At 49.2% G+C, this 22,996-nt stretch overlaps 2 protein-coding genes across 6 annotated transcripts; one reads left to right on the top strand and one right to left on the bottom strand.

Annotated features, from left to right (window-relative positions):
* The first annotated feature begins 11 nt into the window (after window positions 1–11).
* LOC101945774 (palmitoleoyl-protein carboxylesterase notum2-like) lies at window positions 12–22,996 on the top strand. Of its 5 annotated transcripts, none has more exons than XR_010590853.1 (12): window positions 12–3,438; window positions 5,069–5,401; window positions 5,498–5,550; window positions 5,811–5,906; window positions 7,466–7,526; window positions 8,061–8,119; window positions 8,202–8,304; window positions 10,147–10,338; window positions 10,892–10,992; window positions 11,545–12,749; window positions 15,869–15,916; window positions 16,949–17,037. XR_010590853.1 is itself a non-coding variant. In XM_024109659.3 (12 exons), the coding sequence occupies exons 2-12, from the start codon at window positions 5,088–5,090 to the stop codon at window positions 17,244–17,246; spliced, it is 1,470 nt and encodes a 489-aa protein (XP_023965427.2). In that variant the 5' UTR covers window positions 14–3,438; window positions 5,069–5,087; the 3' UTR covers window positions 17,247–22,996. The 5 variants fall into 5 exon arrangements, 4 of the variants coding, with proteins under 4 accessions (XP_023965427.2, XP_023965425.2, XP_023965428.2 ...); XM_024109659.3 differs by having other exon boundaries at window positions 14–3,438; window positions 8,205–8,304; window positions 11,545–11,692; window positions 16,949–22,996; XM_024109657.3 differs by having other exon boundaries at window positions 14–3,438; window positions 11,545–11,692; window positions 16,949–22,996.
* On the bottom strand, window positions 20,072–22,212 carry LOC135973823 (uncharacterized). The gene is made up of 2 exons (XM_065558933.1): window positions 21,636–22,212; window positions 20,072–20,641 (listed from the first exon to the last, which is right to left on the bottom strand). The coding sequence occupies exons 1-2, from the start codon at window positions 22,210–22,212 to the stop codon at window positions 20,166–20,168; spliced, it is 1,053 nt and encodes a 350-aa protein (XP_065415005.1). The 3' UTR covers window positions 20,072–20,165.

The following is a 22,996-nucleotide window of genomic DNA, read 5'->3' as shown; positions in this document are numbered from 1 at the left end:
TCTGCCCCTAGATTGCTAGGTGACCTTGGGCAAGTCATTTCTCCCCATACCTCAGTTTCCCCATCTGTAAAATGGAGCTAATGATACTGAACTCCTTTGCGATCTAGAGCTAGAAAGCTCTATATAAGAGCTAGCTATTTTGATTATTTTATTATTTCCTTTGAGGATTGTCTGAGTAAGGACTATGTAAGAACTACTGTATATGACCTTTCATTTGTTGGCTCATGGGAAAATAGTGAATTAGACTTAACACCTTTATTGTGAGGAGACCTTTTTATTGGTCAGTCTTTATTCGGATCCTTTTGTGACCACGTCTCTCTCTCTGTCTAATGCTGTGATTTTAGTGTGAGTTCTCTATTTAAGGAGACAATCTTTGAAACACTTCGATATTTTGAAATCCATTTGTATTTGGGATGTTATAGACGTTAATATCTGACAGCACATTAGAGCAGAGAGTGCCTGGAATAATGCATCCTGGCTGTTGAAAAACCTCCTCTCCAAACACTCCTGCCTAGGGTGAAGAGCTTAATAAGATTCAAGGCGGTGATCTCCAAAGACATCAGCAGCACTTGGAGCCATACCCAGCAAAAGGGCTCAGTGGTATCCCCTGCTGTGCAGGTGAGTGCCTGCAGCAAGCTCACAGGAGCTATTGCAGTTAGCTCCAATACGCATGGAACTGGGCTACTTTGGTCAAATTTGAATGTGCACCTTTCCCCTTCCTCAACGCCTGGTTGCAGGGGGGCGGGAGGGCTGTTGTTGACGGGGGACCCCTTTGTCAATGGACCTAGGCAGGCCCTCTCTTCTTCTCCATTTACTGCTGGGTTTGGGAGCAGGTAAATCTTTAGCCTCAGGGGGCCACTTGCTGCTGTCTGCTTCTCCTTGGCTGACAAGGACAAAGCTGTTTCCCAGGATGAAAGCAACTAAGTCAGGTCATGCCTCTTTTTAAAAGCCTCCCCCAGCCGACTGAATGTCATTCCCGCACAGATATCAGGCTCCTCACAAAATCCCTGTGTTCAGTGGAGTCTGTGACTATGCCAGAAAAGCCGCAGCCATGTAATCCCTAGCACTGCTGGGACGGAGCAAGACGTCTCCATCACAGCTGCAGAGCCTGGGAAGCTCATGGAGTCTTCGTAGGCCAGTTGCCATGGTGCCCCGGGGGAGGGCCTTTGCTTGGTTATCTGGAGTGGCAGCGTTTAGACCAGCCTTTCATCCCAAAGTTAGTGAGCCAAATGCATGTTAGGGTACAAACTCGCCAAGCAATTCTGCAGCCAGCCAGGAGGTCAGTTCTGCAGCCAGGGGATCCTGGGATGCACAGGCTCCGGGGGAATTAGGAGCGCACTTGACAAATGTTTAATTCTTTATTATTATCATTTGTCCAGATGCCCCAATCAACATCAGGCCCCCACTGTGTAAACAAATGAACAAACAAAAAACAGCACATGCTGAGAGTGCCCATCTCATCAACAATACATTTTGCAGGTATCAGTGCATGGGCACAAAGAGACGCGTGAAACAGGCGTGAAAACTCATGACTAGCATTAAGGATCAATCTTTTTCTCCCTCATTATCTGTGTGCGACATCATGCCTAACCCCTTGCATATGTTCCATAGCTTCCTCTCTCATCCCACTGAGCTTTTCTATTGAGATTGTTTTACTTTGTTTTTAAAATGACACTTAAGCTGATGCAAAGAAAATGAACCATGGTGATTTCTTCTACAAAAGGGAAATGACATCTGCCTTTGGCTGAGGTGATTGGTTAGAAGGCCTAGGTTCGCATTCTGCTACCAGAGTTGTAAAAATGTCATGCTGGCAGCCATCAAACAAAATCAGAAGATCTAGGGTGGATTCTCACCTCCCTTTGTCCCTTGTTCCTTAATGTTAATGAAGTGCAGCTGCAGTGTATGCAGTGTAAAAAGCCCTGGGTTTTAGTATGCAGAATGCAGTGATGCTGCTTGTGTTATGATCAGGAAGGAAATACTGTATACGAGAAACTATAAAACCAGCAGAATCAAGGACAATGGAGCAGTAGGTGAAGGACATTTCATAAGTACATAGAATGCAAATACAGCCAGGCAGGTTTGGGTCTGTGGATCTCCTGCACCCTTTCATTTCTGAGAACCAGCCTTGCTGTAAATCTACAGGGCAGCCCAGGTCACATCCTGTTGCTGTTGGGTTCAGCCTTTAACATACTACTTCCACTTATGAACCTCAGTGAGTCTCAGGAAAGTGGCTGCTGTGCCAGGAGAGAAACCTGCACTCATGAACGGAGTGCTTGTTCCATTGACTTATTAGCATATTGGGAGAATGAAGGGCCATATTTTGAGATGTCCAGGCACGAAGCCAAGTAAGATATTCTGTCCTGGCATCAATCTGATCATCAGAACTCAACAGAAGTTGTCTATGAGAGAGACACCTCTCCTTGGAGAGGAGGGGCTATAGATATGCTTGAAGGTAAAGGGATAAAGTTTATGGAACAAGGTGAGTGGGGAGATTGCTTTGGCTCATCAGTGATGCTACATGAAGCAGATTTGGGGGGCCTTGTGTTCAGACTTCCCTTGTGGGGACCACTCCTGTGAGTAGTGAAGTAATCACACCTAATGAGTCCTTAGCTTCTCTGCTGAGAATGTCAGCAAGGCAGCCAAACTGTGCCAGTTGTGGTGGAGGATTTTGTAATGTTCACACCTGTTCACAAGACCTGCACTGACCCGTTCCCAGCACAACTCATTTCTCTGAGGCCACAAAACAACCATCAGGTAGAAATGTTCCCCCCCATTGGTACAAACCTGGGCTGGACTTTAGTGGTGAGATATAGATGAAATAGGCACATTTGCCCCTTTCCAGACACTGAAGCCTTTTAGTCTCTTCTTGGCTCATTAGCTTTTTTTGGTGACCAATTGCCAGGTCACATCACTTAAGCAAGAGGGTAGCTTCACTGAAGCCATAAGAGCTGTTGTTAAAAATGCAGTTGAAGCTCCCCATGGTGCTGTCTATTGGCTGGCTGTACGCTCACCCGGACTGCAGAGTGGGCAGATGAAAACCCTCATCTCTGGAGATAGTCAAATTTCATGAACTATTTCACCCCATCTATCTCCATATGGCATCTGACACATCACTCCCTGAGAGAGGATCCTCGGGAAAAAGCAACCTAGAGAAATTAATGATGTGATCACTCCAGCTAAGCATCTCAGCACTGGACCAGCAAGTCCCTTTGATGGATGTGGATGGCCTGCATTGCATTTCATGGATGGGTGAGGGGAGCAAGCTGCACTCATAATTCCCTTTAGGGACCAATGAGTCACTCTGTAACTATCCGAAAAATATGTCTGCTAGTTTCAAATAGACTGTGTTTTCTTTCACAATGTTCATCTCCTCTCCAGTCAGTGATGGTTATTTCCTGTGTGCTCCATGGGGGATAAGTTTTTCCATCTCAGCTAAGGGTAAGAGCACAGAGTTTTCCTTTCTTTTTCCAATTCACTAAATGGAAGGGAGGAAGAAATATTTATACTGGACTGGAAGTTTAGCTTATGATGTAGATTTTTATAACCAGTTGGGTCTGTGACACTGAACGCTCTTTTCTGTCTTGATGACTTTCCACCTGATCAAGGAACATAGACTGTATTTTACAAAATGAAATAAAACAGAGGTTAGGATATGTTCTGACATTCTTTTTCTCTTAGTTCTGTGACCAAATGGCTTGATTCTGATCTCACTCCAGTTTTACACTGGTGTATCTCTAGTGAATTCAGTAGAACCTGTGTTAGCAAACCTTCATTCAAATTATGAGCGGCTGTTCGACCGTGTTCCTGTCCTTTATTATGAATTATTTGTTAATAGGTTTTTTCATACAAATTTTTGGGGGTTGGCTGTTCCTCATACAAACATCTGTATTTACATGCATACAAAATTATCCATCATTTTTTGTGATTTATAATTCATTATTCTGTTTTAAAACTTTCAATCATCCAATCAGGGAGCTGAAGCAATACCATGTCACAGAGGTGACCAATCACACAGCCCAATTAACAAATGACTAGCAAATATTGAAGGTGATCAGTACTCAAGTAACCCATTGGTTCAAAGTTGTTCATCCAAAGTATTTGATGAATAGTTACAAATAACAAATACATTTGCAGAAATCTGAATTGGTTCATGACTGATTCATTTAAAAAGGGGGAATACCTTCATCAGATCATTTATTCATAATGAATAATTCAACTAGCTCTAATATATTTAAGAGCACTATTTAATGATTTCCATACCAATACTCTATAAATCTGACAAAAACATGAACAAGGGGAAAGATACAGTATTTACTGAAAAAGTTGAAAGGCTGGTGCTGAGGTTGTTTGATGAGACGGCGAATTGAAAGCTTTTATCAAGTTCAAATGTAGCCCCTAGCATTTCTTATGCATGAAACAACTAAAAATCATCCCAAGAGGAGAATTGCCAAAGCTTATATAATCAGATTGTACGCTTCCCCACCCTCCAAAAAGCAGCAAGCAAAATGGGAATCAAATTATAGAAATTTTAAGTATGTAACTTTCAAGATCAAAGTGCTTGCAAGGAAATCTTGAAACTTATTCAGCACGGGGTGTGGTTTCGTTTCTCCAGCCCCTGTCATCTGCCCAACCTTGGCGGTAGTTCAAAGAAAAGAAAAGAAAAAAAAAGAGGGAAGAAATATGTTCCATATGAGGACAATATAAAGTTCCACTGGGGAGCTGTGATCTGAGCACAAGTATTATTTCTGGCTGGGTAACAACTCCTCTTGGGCTTCCAACCACGCTCTTCATTCTTTGGCCATCAGAGGCTTACCTTCCCTATGATATTGCACTTGTTATAATGCTTCAGGTGAAGATCAGCAATTGACCAGCATTCTTTAAGGTATTTGATGCTATTTCAGCTTTGTGGTGTCATCTGTAACATGCCTGTGTCTATGCCTGTGAACATGACTAGATCCATTCCTTGCTGGTTTAATTCTTCTCGACACTGTCTTTCTTAAACCTCGCTTTCTTCAGATTTTCATGTTGCCCTTTTATTATACCACGGGTTTATTCTTTGCCTGTTCAGTCAGGAGGAGGCAGTCACTATGAAGATCCCAGGGGCGTTGGTGGCTTTGTTGCTCCTGGGGGAAGCGGTGTCTCAAAGCAAACGTAATTCCAAAGCTCACGTGAAGACTCCTGCCCAGAATCGAAAGGGCCCTAATCCAAGTGGGGAACTGGAGCACACTGCTGCTGAGGAAGATGTCTTTGTGGGAGTTCTTCCTCCTATGGAAGATGCCTTGGCATCACAGCTCAGAAGTGCCTCACTCACTCCTTGGCATGCTCAGAAGGCACCTGAGGACATGAAACTTTTCTTTCTGAAGAACCCCCTGGTCACCTGCAATGATGGGACAACAGCTGGGTAATGATCAAGTCAGAACTCGCTTGCTTTTCACAAACAGTGTAACGGGAAAAAATAGTCTGATTTGTGTTTACTTTCCTTCTCCACCATTTGCAGGTATTACTTAAGGGAGCACAAAGGGAGCAAGAGATGGATCATATTCTTAGAAGGTACAGTAAGAAATGACAATTCAGTAATGAAGCAAGGTATTGTGAAGACAAGTCGGGCTTGATTCTGCACGCACATTCATCGATCAGTGTAACTCCAGTGATTTCAGTGGAGTTACCTCTGATTTACACCAGTGTGAGATGAGAATAAAGAGAGTCAAGAATCAAAGATGACATTGACTGAGTGGTATAGTCAACAATACATTTTAATTCAATCAGATGTGATATGAAGGTTTTAAGACAAACTTCTTGCTCCCCTTCAGGTGGCTGGTGCTGTTATAATAAAGAAACATGTGATACCAGATATAAAAATATCCGTCGCTTAATGAGTTCATCTGATTGGCCTCAAACAAAGAAAGGTACTTGCTGCAATTGTTGTATTATTCCAGGGTTTCTCAAACAGGGGTCGCCGCTTGTGTAGGGAAAGCCCCTGGCGGGCAGGTGTGAGCCCCGTCCGCAGGTCCGGCTGATCGCGACTCCCACTGGCCGCGGATTGCTGCTGCAGGCCAATGGGGGCTGCTGGAAGTGGCGTGGGCCAAGGGACTTACTGGCCGCTGCTTCCAGCAGCCCCCATTGGCCTGCAGCAGCGATCCATGGCCAGTGGGAGCCATGATCGGCCAGACCTGCGGACGGGGCTCAGACCGGCCTGCCAGGGGCTTTCCCTACACAAGTGGCGACCCCTGTTTGAGAAACCCTGTATTATTCCTTTCTTTCACACGGCTCTGTGAAAAGACAAGGGGATGGCTTCTGCTCTCAGCCAAACAGGTGCAAGTCTGGAATGACTCCACTGAAGTGAGTGGAGTTACTCTGGGTTTATGCTGATTATGAGCAGAGAGGAAAACCAGGCTTTATGTTCCTGGCCGTGATTTCAGAATGAAACTCCTATAACTGTGATACATCAGGAGTAGATTTCCATTGGAATCAGGTAAAGAATCTTCCTTGTGGGGAGGCCTCTGAAGAAGCCTGCATGAGAGAAGTTAGGATTTTAGGTAGGATTGGAAGGAGGAGAGAGAGTGTGTTTTCAGCAGGTCAGGCATGGGCATGTCCCAAGCACAAGGGAGGGTGGCATTAAAGAAGGCCGAAAACTGAGTGGAAGAAAGAGACAAAGGATTTGATCCTGCCAGCTGCTGAGCACTATGGCAAAACACTTCAACACCAGCTTCACTTTAAGCTTGTGAGTGGGTCTGTTGAGGTACAGTAAGATGGTATTACACACATGCTTACGTGCTTTCCTGGCTCAAGTCAGTGCGCAGCCAAAAGGAGCAGATAGGAGAAATGCTGGAGAGAAGCATAAGGAATAGGCAGAAGTTTTGAGAAGAGTGATGGAGCCTGAACTTAATGTGGAATGAGAGGGATGGCCTAGGAATACTTGGTCCTGCCTCAGCACAGGGGGATGACTAGATGGCCTATTGAGGTCCCTTCCAGCCCTATGCGTCTGTGATTCTAGAGGGAGAGGGTGACATGGGTGGATGACAGTCTGGGAAGAAGGTGAGACAGGAGGGGAAGCTGTGAGATCCTTACAGGGGTTGTGCCTGCTTCTCGAAGCTGGAAAAGCTGCTGCTCTTGGTCTGGTTTTCTGAGGGCAGGTCTTCACTACGGGAGGGGTCGATTTAAGATACGCTATTCGCGTAGCTGAATTTGCGTAGCTGAATTCGACCTATCGGAGCCGACTTACCCCGATGTGAGGAGGGCGGCAAAATCGACCTCCGTGGCTCCCCGTCGACAGTGCTTATCCCACCTCCACTGGTGGAGTAAGAGCGTCGATTTGGGGATCGATTGTCGCGTCCCGACGAGACGCGATAATTCGATCCCCGAGAGATCGATTTCTACCCGCCGATTCAGGCGGGTAGTGTAGACCTAGCCTTAGACTGTGTCCAGTACAACATGTCTCTTTTGTGTTGTGTGTCTGTGACTCTAGGGACAGGCATTTTGTCTTCCCACATGGAGGAGAGCCCTCACTGGTGGAACGCCAATGCAGTGTAAGGACCTTCCCAGACGCTGTACTACCACTTACATTTCACAGCACCTTCTGGCCAGTTACTGCTCTGACTGTTAATTACAAATGACACCGAGTGACACCTCCTGTACTCTATGGGTAACTGTGTGGCTCCTCTTGAAAGGACTATGAGGTGCTAAAGTAAGGAGAGTTGGAACTCAGCTGCCACAGCTGGAGGGTGGGGATATGTAGTGATTCACTTTCATGTAACCTAATCTAACATCACTCATGGGGCAAAGCCGTGGATCAATGGTTCTCAGCCTTTTCCATACAGGGAGCTTCCTGCCATCTAGCTAAGATCTAGCCAAGACTCCCCTCTCATTTAGCAGCATGGGAAAGGAAAGGTGGTAGCGGCTCACTCACACTTGTTTGTAACTGCATGCTGGGAACCTCTGTCCAAGATAATCCCAATGCTGAGGAGGTGATGTGGTGGGAAAGGAGTAGGAGTTTCTCCAGTCTATTCAGGGACTTTCTGATGACCGTAACTGTGTGCCTTTCCTTTGCTACCTCTGCCTAGGTTTGTGCCTTACTGCTCGAGTGATATCTGGAGTGGAACTTTGCCCAAGTCACGGCAAGGTAGACAGCCATCTTTATGCCGCTCCCCGCTTCTAGAAGATCCTTTGACACAGTCAGTGTTAACTCTGACTTTTTCTTCTAGCAGACTATGCCTTCATGGGATCGCTAATTATCCAGGAGGTGATTAAAGACCTGGTTCCTAAGGGAATTAAGCAAGCTAAAGTGGTCCTGCTTGCTGGGGAAAGGTAAGGATGGGCCTAGAGCTGTGAGAGTGCCTAAGTGAGAAGTTCTCGAAACCCTTCTAAGTGGTGTCATTAACTGCTTGTGCTTCAGTGGTACCCAGAGGCCCTAACCAAGATCAGGGCCCCTTTGTGCTAGGTACTGAACAAACACATGGTAAGAAACAAGAGCTTACAATCTAAATAGACCAGACAGACAGGAAACAGAGGTACCAAGAGTTGAAGTGACTTGCCTGAGGTCACACAGCAGATCAGTGGTAGAGGTGGGAATAGAACGTAGTCTCCAGAGTCATGGACCAGCACCCTGCCCACTGGACAACACTATCTTTCTGAGCACTGTGACAGACCCAGACCAGTGGGGTACAGGAGTCTGGTAGAGGGCAAATATACTGGTCACTGGATGAGTAGTTTTCTGTTCCCTAAGTGACCAGAGCAGGGGCTGTACTAGAGTAATCAGGAACCTGCTAGAACCAGTTAAGGCAGGCAGGCTAATTAGGACACCTGGACCCAATTAAGAAGAAGCTGCTAGAATCAATTAAGGCAGGCTAATCAGGGCACCTGGGTTTTAAAAAGGAGTTCACTTCAGTTTGTGGTGGGAGTGTGAGGAGCTGGGAGCAAGAGGCGCAAGGAGCTGAGAGTGCGCTGCTGGAGGATTAAGGAGCACAAGCGTTATCAGACACCAGGAAGAAGGTCCTGTGGTGAGAATAAGGAAGGTGTTTGGAAGAGGCCTTGGGGAAGTAGCTCAGGGAGTTGTAGCTGTCATGTAGCTGTTACAGGAGGCACTATAGACAGCTGCAGTCCAGCTGCTGGAACCTGGAGTAGAGGGTGGGCCTGGGTTCCACCCCAAACCTCCCAACTGACCTGGCCTGTGGGTTGTCCCAGAGGGGAAGGTCTCTGGGCTGTTCCCCAACCCACATGGTGAATCTCTGAGGCAAGAAAATCTGCCAATAAGCGCAGGACCCACCAAGATAGAGGAGGAACTTTGTCACAGCATGCTACCATTGCAAACATGTTCTATACTAAATCTTGGGCTAGCAAGGCCTCAGCTGAATCTTTCGAGGAAGGTTTCTTTTATTTATTTCTCATATAAAAATGACAACAGATTACACAGTATTGCTCCAAACCACTACAGCTTACAACAGCAGTTGGGTTCTGGAGTACTGTACTGGCTCCATACTGCAGTGTAAGGGATGTGTTGGGTGTTGAGTGGCCCCATTGAAATGAGTTAGTGCTCTCGGGGCCTGCTCCAAAGTCCACTGAAGTCGATGGAAAGACTGTGGCACTTGAAACTGAACCAGGGGCCTGATTGTTGAAATCAATGGGAGTCAGGCCACATTCAGGCCATTAGAACCCCATCACAGTGGGCACTGACTGTTCTTGGTCTCTGCAGAGAGGCCATGGAGTGAATGGGCATGAAGCGTTCGATAGTCCTTTTTGCCCAAGTCTGTAGCATGTTGACAAGGCAATGTGGGGAAGCTGGAGCGACTGCTACCTAGGGAGCATCAGTTCTGCAGAGAAGCAAAGGGTGTTGATGTCCAGGGCTGTCTATTGAGTGCTATACAGTTTTAGCAAAAATAACTAAATAAAAGCAGAGGGAATAAAGGAGGCAATGCCTGCACCTCCCTTAGCTTTCCAGTTAACTTCAAATATTTCTGTCCAAAAGCCCTTTGTTCCAACTCCATCTCTGGTGGGAACAGTGAGCAGGAGGTGGGATTACAATGATAGTGGGCTTTAAAGTGACTACAATGCACTGCTTCCATTTCCTGTATTTGCTGCCGAAAGAGTGCCTTAAGCACAAGCAGGGCTCCATCTGGGGACCCAGATAACTGATGTCTGTCTTCTTTTCAGTGCTGGTGGGACTGGTGTGTTACTGAACCTGGAGAGGGTGGCAGCCCTTCTGGAGGAGCTGGAAGCTGAGGCAGTCCAGGTCAGAGGACTTGTTGACTCTGGCTGGTTCCTGGACATTAAACATCCAAGACAATCTAACTGTTCAGATGCTGCCTCTTGTGCCCCAGTGGGTGCAATCAAGAAAGGACTCAGGTACTTGAGCCTGTGGGTTGTAACCTTGGGGTGTTTTTTGCTATGCCTGCAAAATTTGTGCCCATAAAATGATTCAAATATGAATTCTTGCACCTCTGGCTACCTGATCTGCACCTCCGGTCAGGTAGCGAGGGGCACAAGCACTTGGATTGGCATCTGGAATTAAACTGTGCATGTAAATCTTGCAGCTGCATCTTGCAACCCCCAAAAGGGAAAATAACCTGCTGCAAATGTACCTCTCTGTGAAGGTTTTATAGACTAGCTGATCATTATCATGAACTGAAAGTTACCCAGCTTTACTCGCCATCACAACACCTTTAGGAAGAAACAGGGATTGCTATGCTCAGAAGAAGAGAGCTTCCCTCGGGCTGAACAATATGCCATGTATTCCTTATGCTGGATGTATTGTGTTCTTCTCACACAAACAATTGGTTTTATTTGGGACAAGACACGTAGCTTTTATTTTTTATATATATATATTTTTTTACATATTCGTTTAAGGTAACACCACCTCTCTCTTTCCCACTAATGTTTTCTGGTCGTGGCTTTTTAGGATGTGGAATGGAATCCTTCCAGAAAAATGTAAACAGCAGTTCAAGAGAGTTAACAAGTGGCAGTGCTTCCTTGGATATAGATTGTATTCATCCTTGCAATGTAAGTTCATCTTCTCTCAGTTTGGCTCTGATCCCGCACTGACCTTAATTGGGGCTGGACTTTCAGCAGTGCTCAGCATCCAGCGGCTCCCATGGTGCATAGTGGGAGTGGAGCATTTCTGAAGCTCTTTGGGGCTGGGACCATATTTTTGTTCTGGGTTTGTACAGTGCCTAGAACAATGAGATTCTGGTCTGAGTGGGCTCATGGGCACTAGTGTAATCAGCATTAGCCTCTTGCTACTGGGTTTTGTTTTGTTTTTTGAGCTGCAGGATCTGGCCCTGTATGCTAATGTCAAATACTGACTTAATCTACAACTTTCTAGGGTGCCAATAATAATAGGTTATCTCATTTAATAATATCTCCTAGAACTGGAAGGGGCCTCAAAAGGTCATTGAGTCCAGCCCCCTGCCTTCACTAGCAGGACCAAGTGCTGATTTTGCCCCAGATCCCTCAATGGCCCCCTCAAGGATTGAACTCACAACCCTGGGTTTAGCCAGCCAATGCTCAAACCACTGAGTTACCCCTCCCCCCCTTTCTTTCTTTCTTTTGCAGCTCCAGTTTTTGTGGTTCAGTGGCTGTTTGATGAGGAACAGCTGAAATTAGAAAATATCCATCTTGGAAGTCAGTTCCTAACGGAAAATCAATGGAACTACCTACAAAACCTTGGGCGAGAATTTAGGAACTCATTACGTGTTGTCCCGTCAGTATTGCACTACTTTGTGTTGAATAAAATACCAAAGGTTAACCATCATAGAGGGCCAACTGAAGACAGAATTTGGTCTTATAAAATAAAATGAGGTCACATATGCTCACCATCTAATACACTCCTGCTAATTACTGAGCCTGCAGAAATGTAACACTTGTTAGATGAGCTAATCTGGGCATCAACTATTAGCATTCCATTGGAATCTTATTTTATGTGTTTTTCTAAAAATCTGGGCTTGCATGTGATTGTGATACAACTGGATAGTACCTGACAACGACTAGACTACTTGTGAAAAGGCTTGTCTACATGATGGGGTAATGCATTATATGGGGGTGTGGTTTCTAAAGTGCACTGATATGTTGTCCATTAATTGATCTATAGATCTTCTGGTGCACTTTAACATAGTGCTGTTTAGACAGCATTATGCTAAAGTGCACTAGGGAACTGTAACAGGGTGCTAGCCAACAGGCACTGACTCAGCCCCTGTTAGCTCAGAGCCTGCTAGCTCAGCTCCTAGTAAAGGGAAGTGATTGGAGCTGACAGGCTGTGGCTGATTAAAGCCCTAAAAGAGAGACACCTGTGAGCTTGAAGGTCTATAAAGCTAGCAGAAAGGAAGTAGGAGTAGAGGAACAGGAAAGTGAGGGCCTGTTGCTCCCAGCTAGCTGTAAGAGCAAGCTGTTCCCTAAGGGGCTACCTGACTGACACTGAACTGTATATAGCCGGTGGGCAAAGATGGAAATAAAAGGGCAGTGGTGTGTGAAAGAGTGGTCTCCAGCGAATTTGTACTGTGAGCAACGAAGGGCACGTCTACATGTGGGGGAATGTCTGGGATCGGAAGCCAATGAGCATGGTTGGTGGCCCGGCAATGGAGGAGACCCTGAAATGGCTCGTAGAGCAACAGAAACAGACCCAGCAAGCCCTGCAGACTTTCCAGCAGGCCCACCAAGCAGAAAGACAGGCTGCTTTGGTCTGGCAGGCTGAGCAACAGAAAAGCCTGCAGGACTTCATCCGGGAGCAAAGCAATGTCCACGGGCAGCTCCTGCAACGGCTGGTGAGTCCTGGGGTAGGGGAGGGCGCCCAGCTGCCAGGCTGGGGACTCTGTAAAATGAGCCCGATGGATAACCCAGACGCCTTCCTGGGAACTTTCGAGAGGATAGCTGCGGGGACCGGACGGGACAGGGCAACCTGGGCCCTCCGACTAGCCCCTTATTTGACTGGTGAGGCGCAAGTGGCCTATATGGCTTTTGGGGGAGGAAGATGCCCAGAACTGAGGCCGTGAGAGCAGCCATTTTGGACAGGGTAGGTTTGTCAGACAGAAGCTCCGGTCGGCCCGGTGGACGTCTGCTGTACAACCACGAGCATTCACCCAGAGGTTAAGGGACTGGGCCACTCGCTGGTTGAGGCCTGACACGCATACCCTGGAGGAGATAATGAACTCCCTGATACTGGAGCAGATCCTGCAAAGCCTTCCGGAGACGGTGAGCACCTGGGTGAGGAGACACCAGCCAGGCACCGTGGAAGAGGTGGTCCGGGTAACCGAGGAGTATAGAGAGGCTGAGGGACCCCGGGGGGAGGACTGGCAATGGAAAGACAGAGAGCTGGGGCGGAAGCTGTGGACTCCTTCCCCGGGAGAGGCAAGGAGAAAAAAGGGAGCACCGAGGAGCACCCGGGAGGCCCGCCTGCCTAACGTGCCAGCGGTGTGGGAAGCTGGGGCACGTTAAACAAGACTGCCTGGACATGGAATGTGGCTGGGCGGACTTTTGTGCTTGGACTGAACAGGCGGGACGGAAGCGGGGGCGGGGGGGTGCCCACGGAGCCTGTGAAGGTGGGATGGAGACTCCAAACGGCTGTGGTCGACACTGCCTCAAACTGCATGCTGGTGCGAAAGGCACTGGTCAAGCCATATTGGCTTATTCTGGGGGCAATGATGGCCCTCGGATGCATACATGGGGACAGGAAGTCCTGCCCAGTAGCCCAGGTACCCCTAGAAGCAAAGGGTTGCTTGAGGTGGAAACGGGTAGGAGGCCTGGAGAAACTACCATTTCCGGTAGTGTTAGGCCCGGACTGGGCCCCACTACTGGGCATGAAACAATGGGGTACCCCGAGAGGGGGGTTGGATCCCCGGAGAATGAGAGCCCCAGGGCGGTAGGATGACCCTAGTCCTGGAAATGAAGTGAAAACTCCTAGACAGCAAAGCCCAGAGCGGGGAGACCTGCAGGAAGTATATATGGGGGAGCTGGTCAGTTTGGACCCCCCAGGGAAGAAAGGAGCATGGGGGAACTCCCCCTGATCCCGCTCTCTGCGGAAGAAGCCCCAGATGTACTGGGACGAATGGGGGAAACTGAGGCATGGAAGGTCCCACCCCGAGGTGGGATGAACGCTGACCTCCCTCCCCCCCACCCCCATCAGTGGCGCAGGAGGGCCCCGAGCTGCAAGGAGAGCTGGCAGAAACTGAGTCGGGGGGTTCCCCCTAGAAGCTGAAATAACCCCTGAACCCTAGCCAGACACGCAGGGGGAGCTGGGGATAGGGGGCCTGCCGCACTTTGATTGTTGTGACGACCTGGGAGCAGAGGCAGAGATGGAGGGCCCACCCCTCCCTGATATGTGCTCCTTCTGTGGGAGGGGGATGGAGAGAGCCGAGGTAGTGGTTGGGGAGAGCCCCACCTGGAGTAGGGAGGCTTCCCCGGAGAACCCTCCCTCAGGGGAGTGGTGGAGGGGCCAAGAGGCCGAAGGCGGCCTGGGGTTGCCGTTCTTAAGGGGTGTGTGTGTGTGTGTGTGGGGAAACAAAACAAACAAACAAACAAAAACAACAACAACAGGGTGCTGGCCAAAAGGCACTGACTCAGCCCCTGTTAGCTCAGAGCCTGCAAGCTCAGCTCCTAGTAAGGGGAAGTGATTGGAGCTGACAGGCTGTGGCTGATTTAAAGCCCTAAAAGAGAGACACCTGTGAGCTTGATGGGGGAAGGCCTATAAAGCTAGCAGAAAGGAAGTAGGAGTGGAGGAACAGGAAAGTGAGGAGTGAGGGCCTGTTGCTCCCAGCTAGCTGTAAGAGCAAGCAGTTCCCTAAGGGGCTACCTGACTGATACTCAGGGCCGGCTTTAAGCCGATTTGGCTGATTCCCCGGAATGGGGCCCCGCGCCTAAGAGGGCCCTGCAATGTCCGGGGCTGCCAGCGGAGCGAGGAGGAAAAAAAAAAAAGCCACATCCTGCTTCTCCCCCCTCCCTCCAGCACTTGCGCCGCCATATAGCTGATCAGCGCAAGCCTTGGAGGGAGAGGTGAGGAGGAGGAATGCGGTGTGCTTGGGGAAGATGTGGGGCCAGGGCAGGGAGTTGGAGAGGGATTCAATGGGGCAGGGTGGGGGGGCCGTGAGACAATTCGTGTCCCCGGCATGGGGCCCCACACCTGCTAAAGCCGGCCCTGCTGACACTGAACTGTATATAGGTGGTGGTGGGCAAAGATGGAAATAAAAGGGCACTGGTGTGTGAAAGAGTGGTCTCCAGCGAATTTGTACTGTAAGCAACGAAGGGCATGTCTACAGGAACCTTTAGTGCACACCAGCAGGGTCTACATGGACCAATTAATGCCCAACATGTTAATGTGCTTTAGACATCACACACCCCTGGAGCACATTCCCCCACTGTGTAGACAAGACTTTAAAAGGTACTACTCAAAGGGGCAGATCCTCAGCTAGTGTAAATAGTTCAGGGTTCAAATAATTTAGGGTTCAAAAAAGAATTAGATAAGTTCATGGAGGATAGGTCCATCAATGGCTATTAGCCAGGATGGGCAGGGATGGTGTCCCTAGCCTCTGTTTGCCAGAAGCTGGGAATGAGCGATGGGGGATGGATCACTTGATCATTACCTGTTAGGTTCACTCCCTCTGGGGCACCTGGCATTGGCCACTGTCAGAAGACAGGATATTGGGCTAGATGGACTTTTGGTCTGACCCAGTATGGCCGTTCTTATGTAATCCTAGTTTCACAGAGCTCTGACAATTTACACCAGATGAGAACCTAGCCCTCTGTGAGCAAGGGTGTCACAATCCTGTTCACAGAAGTCAGTGGCAGTGGGCTGGTCCCTTTAAAGTCCTATGTAAATACAGGAAAGGATGTTTTCACGAGTATGTGCAGAGGGTATTTTGTCACTTGTCTGTGTTTCCCTTTCTCATAGAGCTGTGTTTGCCCCTGCATGTCTGTCTCACACGCTGATTACAAAAAGGTGAGCAAAGATGCTTTCATTTCCTTACCCTACAAGATGTCACCTAAGGGGATTAAATGTCTGTTCATCTTTCGAGTATTAGGTCATGTTGTTAGTTCTCAGCGTGACTCTGTCTAAAAAATATTGTCTGGCTACACACATCTTCAGCACTCCCCTCAGCCTGCTGCCCCTTTATGTGCTGTCTGCAGGAATCTCATTGCTTAGGTAGATTTCTGCAGCTGTTCAGCAAAATGAAACAAATTAGTGCTGATGCATTACAATCCTGCAAATTCTTCTAGCTCGGCTAGTGCTTATGGTCCTGATAGTCCAACTACTCCAATGGGACTACTCAAGTATTAAGTGCTGTGCCCAATTGTGGTTGCAAGATTGGGCCCCAAGTTAATATTCCTAATAATATGAATCAGGGCCGGCTCCAGGCACCAGCCGAGCAAGCTCGTGTTTGGGGCAGCAGATTCTACAGGGCGGCATTCCCAATTTTAGGGCGGCATGGCCGCTGCTTGTTGTTGTTTTTTTGTTCGCTGATCTGGCTGCCCTGTAGGGGGCGGCGGCGCAGAGGAGGGGAGCACCCTGCTGGGAGTGGGCTGCGTGCTCCGTCTGCCCCAGCCGGTGTCTGGTCTGTAGCAAGCCCGTCAGGGCAGCGTGCGTCCTTCCCTCCCCGCTGACTGGAGCGGCGCGGAGCCCTCCAGGCAGGCGGCGTGGTGGTCGGGGCCGTGTGGCGAGTGCCCCGCTGAAGCCTTGGCTGCCCCCTTCTCTCTCTCTTCCCCCCCTGCTCCCTCCCCGTCGCTAGCCGGAGCACATCTGCAGTGCAGGGAGTCCCCTTGCCCCCTGGCTCCGGCCGTGACGCAGGTGTTTTTTTTTTGGCTTGGGGTGGCAAAAAAGGCAGAGCCAGCCCTGATATGAATTATTTAATAATAATCGGCGAAGGAAAATCAGAACAAGAAGTCTCTCTCTTGAGCTAGCCCCTTCTCTATGGGTTATTTGTCAATTTAATCACTTTTTGGTAATCATCTTCCTCCTCTTCTTATATTGTAGCTACTGGCTGGAATTTCAAGTGAAGGGCATTTCTTTGGCCAGAGCCTTGCAATGCTGGGAGAAGAGCCTTCAAGACAGCAATAAAGCCCCAAAGTTGAGAAGTTGTCCCTTCCATATGATTGATAACTGTCCATGGCCCCATTGCAACCCCACCTGCTCAGTTCTGCATGACCATGGCACAGGCCAAGAAGTGAACTTCATGCAGACTTTATTCAGGATGAGGCTTGATGTCCACAGGAAAGCTCAGGAGCTCAAATCAGGCCCCAGTCAACTGGCAATGCTCAGTAATGGTGGCTAATGCATAATCCATGTGGGTTAATTGTAGCTTAGTGTCAAACAATGCTGAGGTTGAGCAAAAGTCAAGGGTTTCCGTAGAGTTTAGGCACCTATTGGGATGTTATGGTTGTAATGACTGATGTTTATGTCAATCTTACCTTGTACTGCCGCTGTTTCAATCAGGTGAACTCACAGCCTCACTTGTACTCCACTGCATTTGACATAAGTCGCAGTACGTTTTGGAGGGTGCTACACATTTTAGGGATTTTTTTGAGGGGTGGGCCAAACAAGGATGATTGTTGAACAATCTTCATTCACTTCCCTTTACACTTTGACTGAATACCACCAGATTACTGGGGGATTAGCTGAGTGGAGTCTTCACTTTGCATGGTAACCTACAAAAGTCTGACTTCCTGTTTTCATTTTAGCTCCATTTGCTGCTACTGAGACTATTAATAAAATGAGGCATATGAACAAAATATTGACCAAGCTTTCAAGGGCTTTGACTCATTAGGATGAATTACTCTCAGGCCTTGTCTACACTACGAGAGTAGTTCGATTTTACTTGCATCGAATTTTTGTAATCGATATTGCAAAGTCGAACGTGTGTGTCCCCACTAAGGACAGTAATTCGACTTTGTGCGTCCACACTAACGGTGAAAGCGTCGACATTCGAAGCGGTGCACTGTGGTCAGCTATCCCACAGTTCCCGCAGTCCCCTCTGCCCATTGGAATTCTGGGTGTAGCCGGCAATGCCTTCTGGGTAACAAAATGAGTCGAGGGTGCTTTTGGGAAACTGTCGTCATCCGTCCATCACTCCCGCCCTCCCTCCCTGAAAGCGCCGGCGGGAAATCAGTTCGCGCGCTTTTCCAGTCATTGACAGCGCGGACGCCACTGTACTCCGAGCATGGAGCCCGCTGCGACCATCGCTGCAGTTGTGGCCGCTCTCAACGCCTCGCAGCTTATCATAAAGGTTTCCCTGAGGCAGATGCAGAAAAGTCAGGCGAGGAGGCTACGGCACCGCGGTGATGTCCTGAAGTCTGAGAGTAGCACAGACCTGTCAGAAAGCAGGGGACCCAGCGCCGAGGACATCACAGTGGCAATGGGTCATGTTGATGCCGTGGAACGGCGATTCTGGGCACGGGAAACAAGCACTGAGTGGTGGGACCGCATAGTGCTGCAGGTCTGGGATGAATCCCAGTGGCTGCGAAACTTTCGCATGCGGAAGGGAACTTTCCTGGAACTTTGTGAGTTGCTGTCCCCTGCCCTGAAGCGCAGTGACACCCAGTTGCGAGCTGCACTGAGTGTACAGAAGCGAGTGGCCATAGCCCTCTGGAAGCTTGCAACGCCAGACAGCTACCGGTCAGTCGCGAACCAGTTTGGGGTGGGCAAATCTACCGTGGGGGTTGTTGTGATGCAAGTAGCGAAGGCAATCGTTGATGTACTGCTGCCAAAGGTAGTGACCCTGGGAAACGTGGAGGTGATCATAGATGGCTTCGCAGCGATGGGATTCCCAAACTGCGGTGGGGCCATAGATGGAACTCACATCCCTATCCTGGCACCGGACCACCAGGCCACCCAGTACATTAACCGAAAGGGCTACTTTTCCATGGTGCTGCAAGCACTGGTGGACCACAGGGGTCGTTTTACCAACATCTACGTGGGATGGCCGGGCAAGGTTCATGACGCTCGTGTTTTCAGGAACTCTGGTCTGTTTAGACGGCTGCAACAAGGTATTTACTTCCCGGACCACAAAATAACTGTTGGGGATGTGGAGATGCCTATAGTCATCCTCGGGGACCCAGCCTACCGGCTAATGCCCTGGCTCATGAAACCCTATACTGGCGCCCTGGACACTGAAAAAGAACTCTTCAACTACCGGCTGAGCAAGTGCAGAATGGTGGTGGAGTGTGCTTTTGGCCGTCTCAAGGGGAGATGGAGAAGCTTACTGACTCGCTGTGATCTCAGCGAAACCAATATCCCCATTGTTATAGCAGCTTGCTGTGTGCTCCACAATCTCTGTGAGAGCAAGGGGGAGACCTTTATGGTGGGGTGGGAGGTTGAGGAAAATAGCCTGGCTGGTGATTACTCACAGCCAGACAGCCGGGCGATTAGAAGAGACCAGCGGGAAGCGCTGTGCATCCGGGAGGCTTTGAAAGCAAAGTTCCTGAGTGAGCAGGGTAACCTGTGACTTTATAGTTTGTGTACTGAGAAGCTAAACCTGCCCCCGTTTCTTTACCCAGTTAATGTTGACTATCCTATCCAGTTACATACCCCCTTCACCCCCCCTCCAACACACGTGTCGAAATAAAAATAGTTCTACTTTGTTAAAGCACACCGTTTTCTTTAATACTGTTTTCGCGGGAATTTTTTAAAACTGGGACGCAGACTGTGGTGCGGAGCGGGTGTAGTGTTGTGACGCGAATGCAGCTTCTAAACTCAAGGATTGACAGGCTCCGCTGCGGTGGGATGCTTGTTTCAACGGAGCCTGTCACCCCTCCTGATCGGGACTGTGTGTATGGGGGGTCTATGTGACTTTGTGGCAGGGGGAGGACTGTTACAGATCCCATGCTGTGTGGCTCTGTGATCCTGCCTAAGGACCGGCGCTTAAGATCTGTAACTGCCCTCCCCCGCCACAAAGTCACAGAGCAACCCACCCCCCCCCAACATTACATCAAAACAACCTCCCAGACTAACCGGGGTAACTAGTCACTGCATCACTGCACTGTGTATGTGCCCTGCTGCTGTGCCTGCCCCCGACTATGTACCCTGCCAAAGGAGACTGTCCTGTCCAATTACCAACCCCCTTTCCCCTCCTCCTCCAAAAGAACATGATTGAAACAGTAGTTAACAGAAACGAATTTTTTATTATCAACTACACATGGCATTGGGAGGTGAAACTTGGACGTGGGCTTGTGTCAGGCGGGAAGGAAAGAACTTTTCAAATTTTGGGAAATGAGAGCCTTCTGCTACTAGAGCTCTCTGCAGGGGTGGAGTGAGACTTAGCAGGGACTCTGCCGCCTCTCCTTCTTTGCACTTTGGGTGAGGTGGGTATGGGACTTGGTGGCGGGGGAGGGCGGTTAGAGATGGACTGCAGCGGGGCTCTGTCCTCCTGCCTCCGTTCCTGCAGAACATCCACAAGGCGCCGGAGCGTGTCCGTTTGCTCCCTCAGTAGTCCAAGCAGCGTTTGAGTCGCCTGCTGGTCTTCCTGCCGCCACCTCTCCTCCCGATCCATGTTGGCTTGGTGCATTCGGGTCAAGTTCTCCCGCCACTGGGTCTGCTGTGCTGCCTGGGCTTGGGAACAGGCCATAAGCTCAGAGAACATGTCCTCCCGTGTCCTCTTCTTCCTACGCCTAATCCGCGCTAGCCTCTGGGAGTGTGATTCCAGGCTAGGTTGTGAGACAGTCGCAGACGGGGCTGTGGAAATGGGAAAAAGGGAGTGAATTCCTCAGAAAGATAAATGTAGTTGTGAACAAAGAACATAGTCTTTCTCTGTGAACAAGACCATGCACAGCACCTTTCACATGCGCACTCAGCACAAGGTCGAATTCTCGGCCTTCGCATTCAGTGCCTGGGGTCTTGAACAGCACATTTGAGAAGCGAGGCAGCACAACGGAATTTCTGTTGCAGGCAGACATGGTAAGCCGTACACTTGTGGCAGTTTAAAACTTTTATATTACCACTGGCCTCATTTCACATTTAAAGCAATGTCAGTCCCTGCTGCCAGCAATCCGGCAAGCGGGAACTCTGCCCCTGTCCCACCCCCTCGCGGCTGTCCCCGGGAACGATCCCTTTCGGCTGCCCCTCTCCCGCCTCCACCGCATGGCTGCAAACCAGCGGTTACAGTTCTGTAAAGGAACGGGAAAGCAGTCCCAACACTAACATTCCCCTACCTAATTAAAAGCAGGTCACCATGGCCGACATCACCCTGATGAGGATCTCCGAGAGCGACAAAGAGAGAATGCTCCGGGAAAGCCTCCAAAGACCAGGGCCGTATGCCGCCCTGCTGTGCAGAGCAATGATCCCTGAGTACTTGATAATCTCGTGGCGCGGCAACGTGTCGTACTTCGGAGGACCCAATAAGGCCGCTCTCCCCAAGAACCTCATGCAACGGCTTTCAAATTACCTCCAGGAGAGCTTCATCGAGATGTCCCAGGAGGATTACTGCTCTATCCCCGGACATATAGACCGCATTTTACTGTAGCTGCAGTAGCAGGGAATAAACAGTAGAGCGGCTTGTGCAGGACAATCACTGAAAACCGGACATTGCTAGATTTCTTTTCAAAACTTGCACTGCCCATTACTAAACCGTTAAGCGCCTAGGGCACACTAATCATGAACAACCCATTCTTTTAATTGTTAATATTCCTGTTTTGTTAAAAATAAATGTTTAGATGTTTACAACACTTACTGGCTGATCCTTCACCAGATTCTGTGTCCGGGGTAACGGCTGGGGACGCTTCGTAGGGGATCTCTGTAAGGGTGATGAAGAGATTCTGGCTGTCGGGGAAATCAGCGTTGTGAGAGCTGCCGACTGCCTCGCCCTCCTCATCTCCTTCCTCATCTTCCCCGTCCCCTAACATGTCCCAGGAAGCGGCCGTGGACAGTATCCCATCCTCAGAGTCCACGGTCACTGGTGGGGTAGTGGTGGCGGCCGCACCGAGGATGGAATGCAGTGCCTCGTAGAAACGGGATGTCTGGGGATGGGATCCGGAGCCTCCGTTTGCCTCTTTGGTCTTCTGGTAGCCTTGTCTCAGCTCCTTGATTTTCACGCGGCACTGCGTTGCATCCCGGCTGTATCCTCTCTCTGCCATGTCTTTAGAGATCTTCTCGTAGATCTTTGCATTCCTTCTTTTGGATCGCAGCTCGGAAAGCACGGACTCATCGCCCCACACAGCGATGAGATCCAAGACTTCACGATCAGTCCATGCTGGGGCTCTCTTTCTATTCACAGACTGCACGGCCATCACTGCTGGAGAGCTCTGCATCGTTGCCAGTGCTGCTGTGCTCGCCACGATGTCCAGACAGGAAATGAGATTCAAACTGGCCAGACAGGAAAAGGAATTCAAATTCAAATTTTCCCGGGGCTTTTCCTGTGTGGCTGGTCAGAGCATCCGAGCTCGCACTGCTGTCCAGAGCGTCAACAGAGTGGTGCACTGTGGGATAGCTCCCGGAGCTATTAGCGTCGATTTCCATCCACACCTAGCCTAATTCGACATGGCCATGTCGAATTTAGCGCTACTCCCCTCGTCGGGGAGGAGTACAGAAGTCGAATTAAAGAGACCTCTATGTCGAACTAAATAGCATCGCAGTGTGGACGGGTGCAGGGTTAATTCGATGTAACGGCGCTAACTTCGACATAAACGCCTAGTGTAGACCAGGCCTCAGATTGATCCCTCCTGTAGGAAAGCCCAGGAAAGCAGGCCGTTCAGACTGTGCAGAGTTTCTTCACTCAGTTCCTCCATGTTGTCCAATCAAGGGAGGAGGTTTACCTCCTTGTGGAATGAACATCGGACTCATCCTACAGACCCAGAGAGAGCTACGCAGAGTGGGGCTGATGCACACAAGGCCATCAGGGCTTTCCACATGGAAGCCTTGTATCTCTACCCTAGCTCCGGGTGGTTGGATGGTCGGATGTTCTATCCCTCTACCCCAGCTCCTGGACTGCACAGCTTTATTGGCATCATACTCCCAGGACTTGCCTGGAAACTCACACTTACTGTAAGGGAATGTGGGCTCATAACACATAGGGGCTTTGTAACAAAATGAATG

Source organism: Chrysemys picta, chromosome 10 (assembly GCF_011386835.1).
Source record: "Chrysemys picta bellii isolate R12L10 chromosome 10, ASM1138683v2, whole genome shotgun sequence".
Classification (NCBI taxonomy): domain Eukaryota; kingdom Metazoa; phylum Chordata; order Testudines; family Emydidae; genus Chrysemys; species Chrysemys picta.
The sequence above is the reverse complement of the archived record's forward strand: the minus strand, read 5'-3'. Positions and strand labels throughout refer to the sequence as shown.

Bases quoted from the DNA above. Each gene is read 5' to 3' on its own strand.
- LOC101945774 (XM_024109657.3), top strand. From the start codon at position 5,088: ATGAAGATCCCAGGGGCGTTGGTGGCTTTGTTGCTCCTGGGGGAAGCG. The intron at 8,120-8,201 runs GTAGACAGCCAT...TTTTTCTTCTAG, and splicing joins TTTGCCCAAGTCACGGCAAG to CAGACTATGCCTTCATGGGA. The intron at 10,993-11,544 runs GTAAGTTCATCT...TTTCTTTTGCAG, and splicing joins ATTGTATTCATCCTTGCAAT to CTCCAGTTTTTGTGGTTCAG.
- LOC135973823 (XM_065558933.1), bottom strand. From the start codon at position 22,212: ATGCAGAGCTCTCCAGCAGTGATGGCCGTGCAGTCTGTGAATAGAAAG. The intron at 20,642-21,635 runs GTAAGTGTTGTA...CCATTTCCACAG, and splicing joins ATCTGGTGAAGGATCAGCCA to CCCCGTCTGCGACTGTCTCA.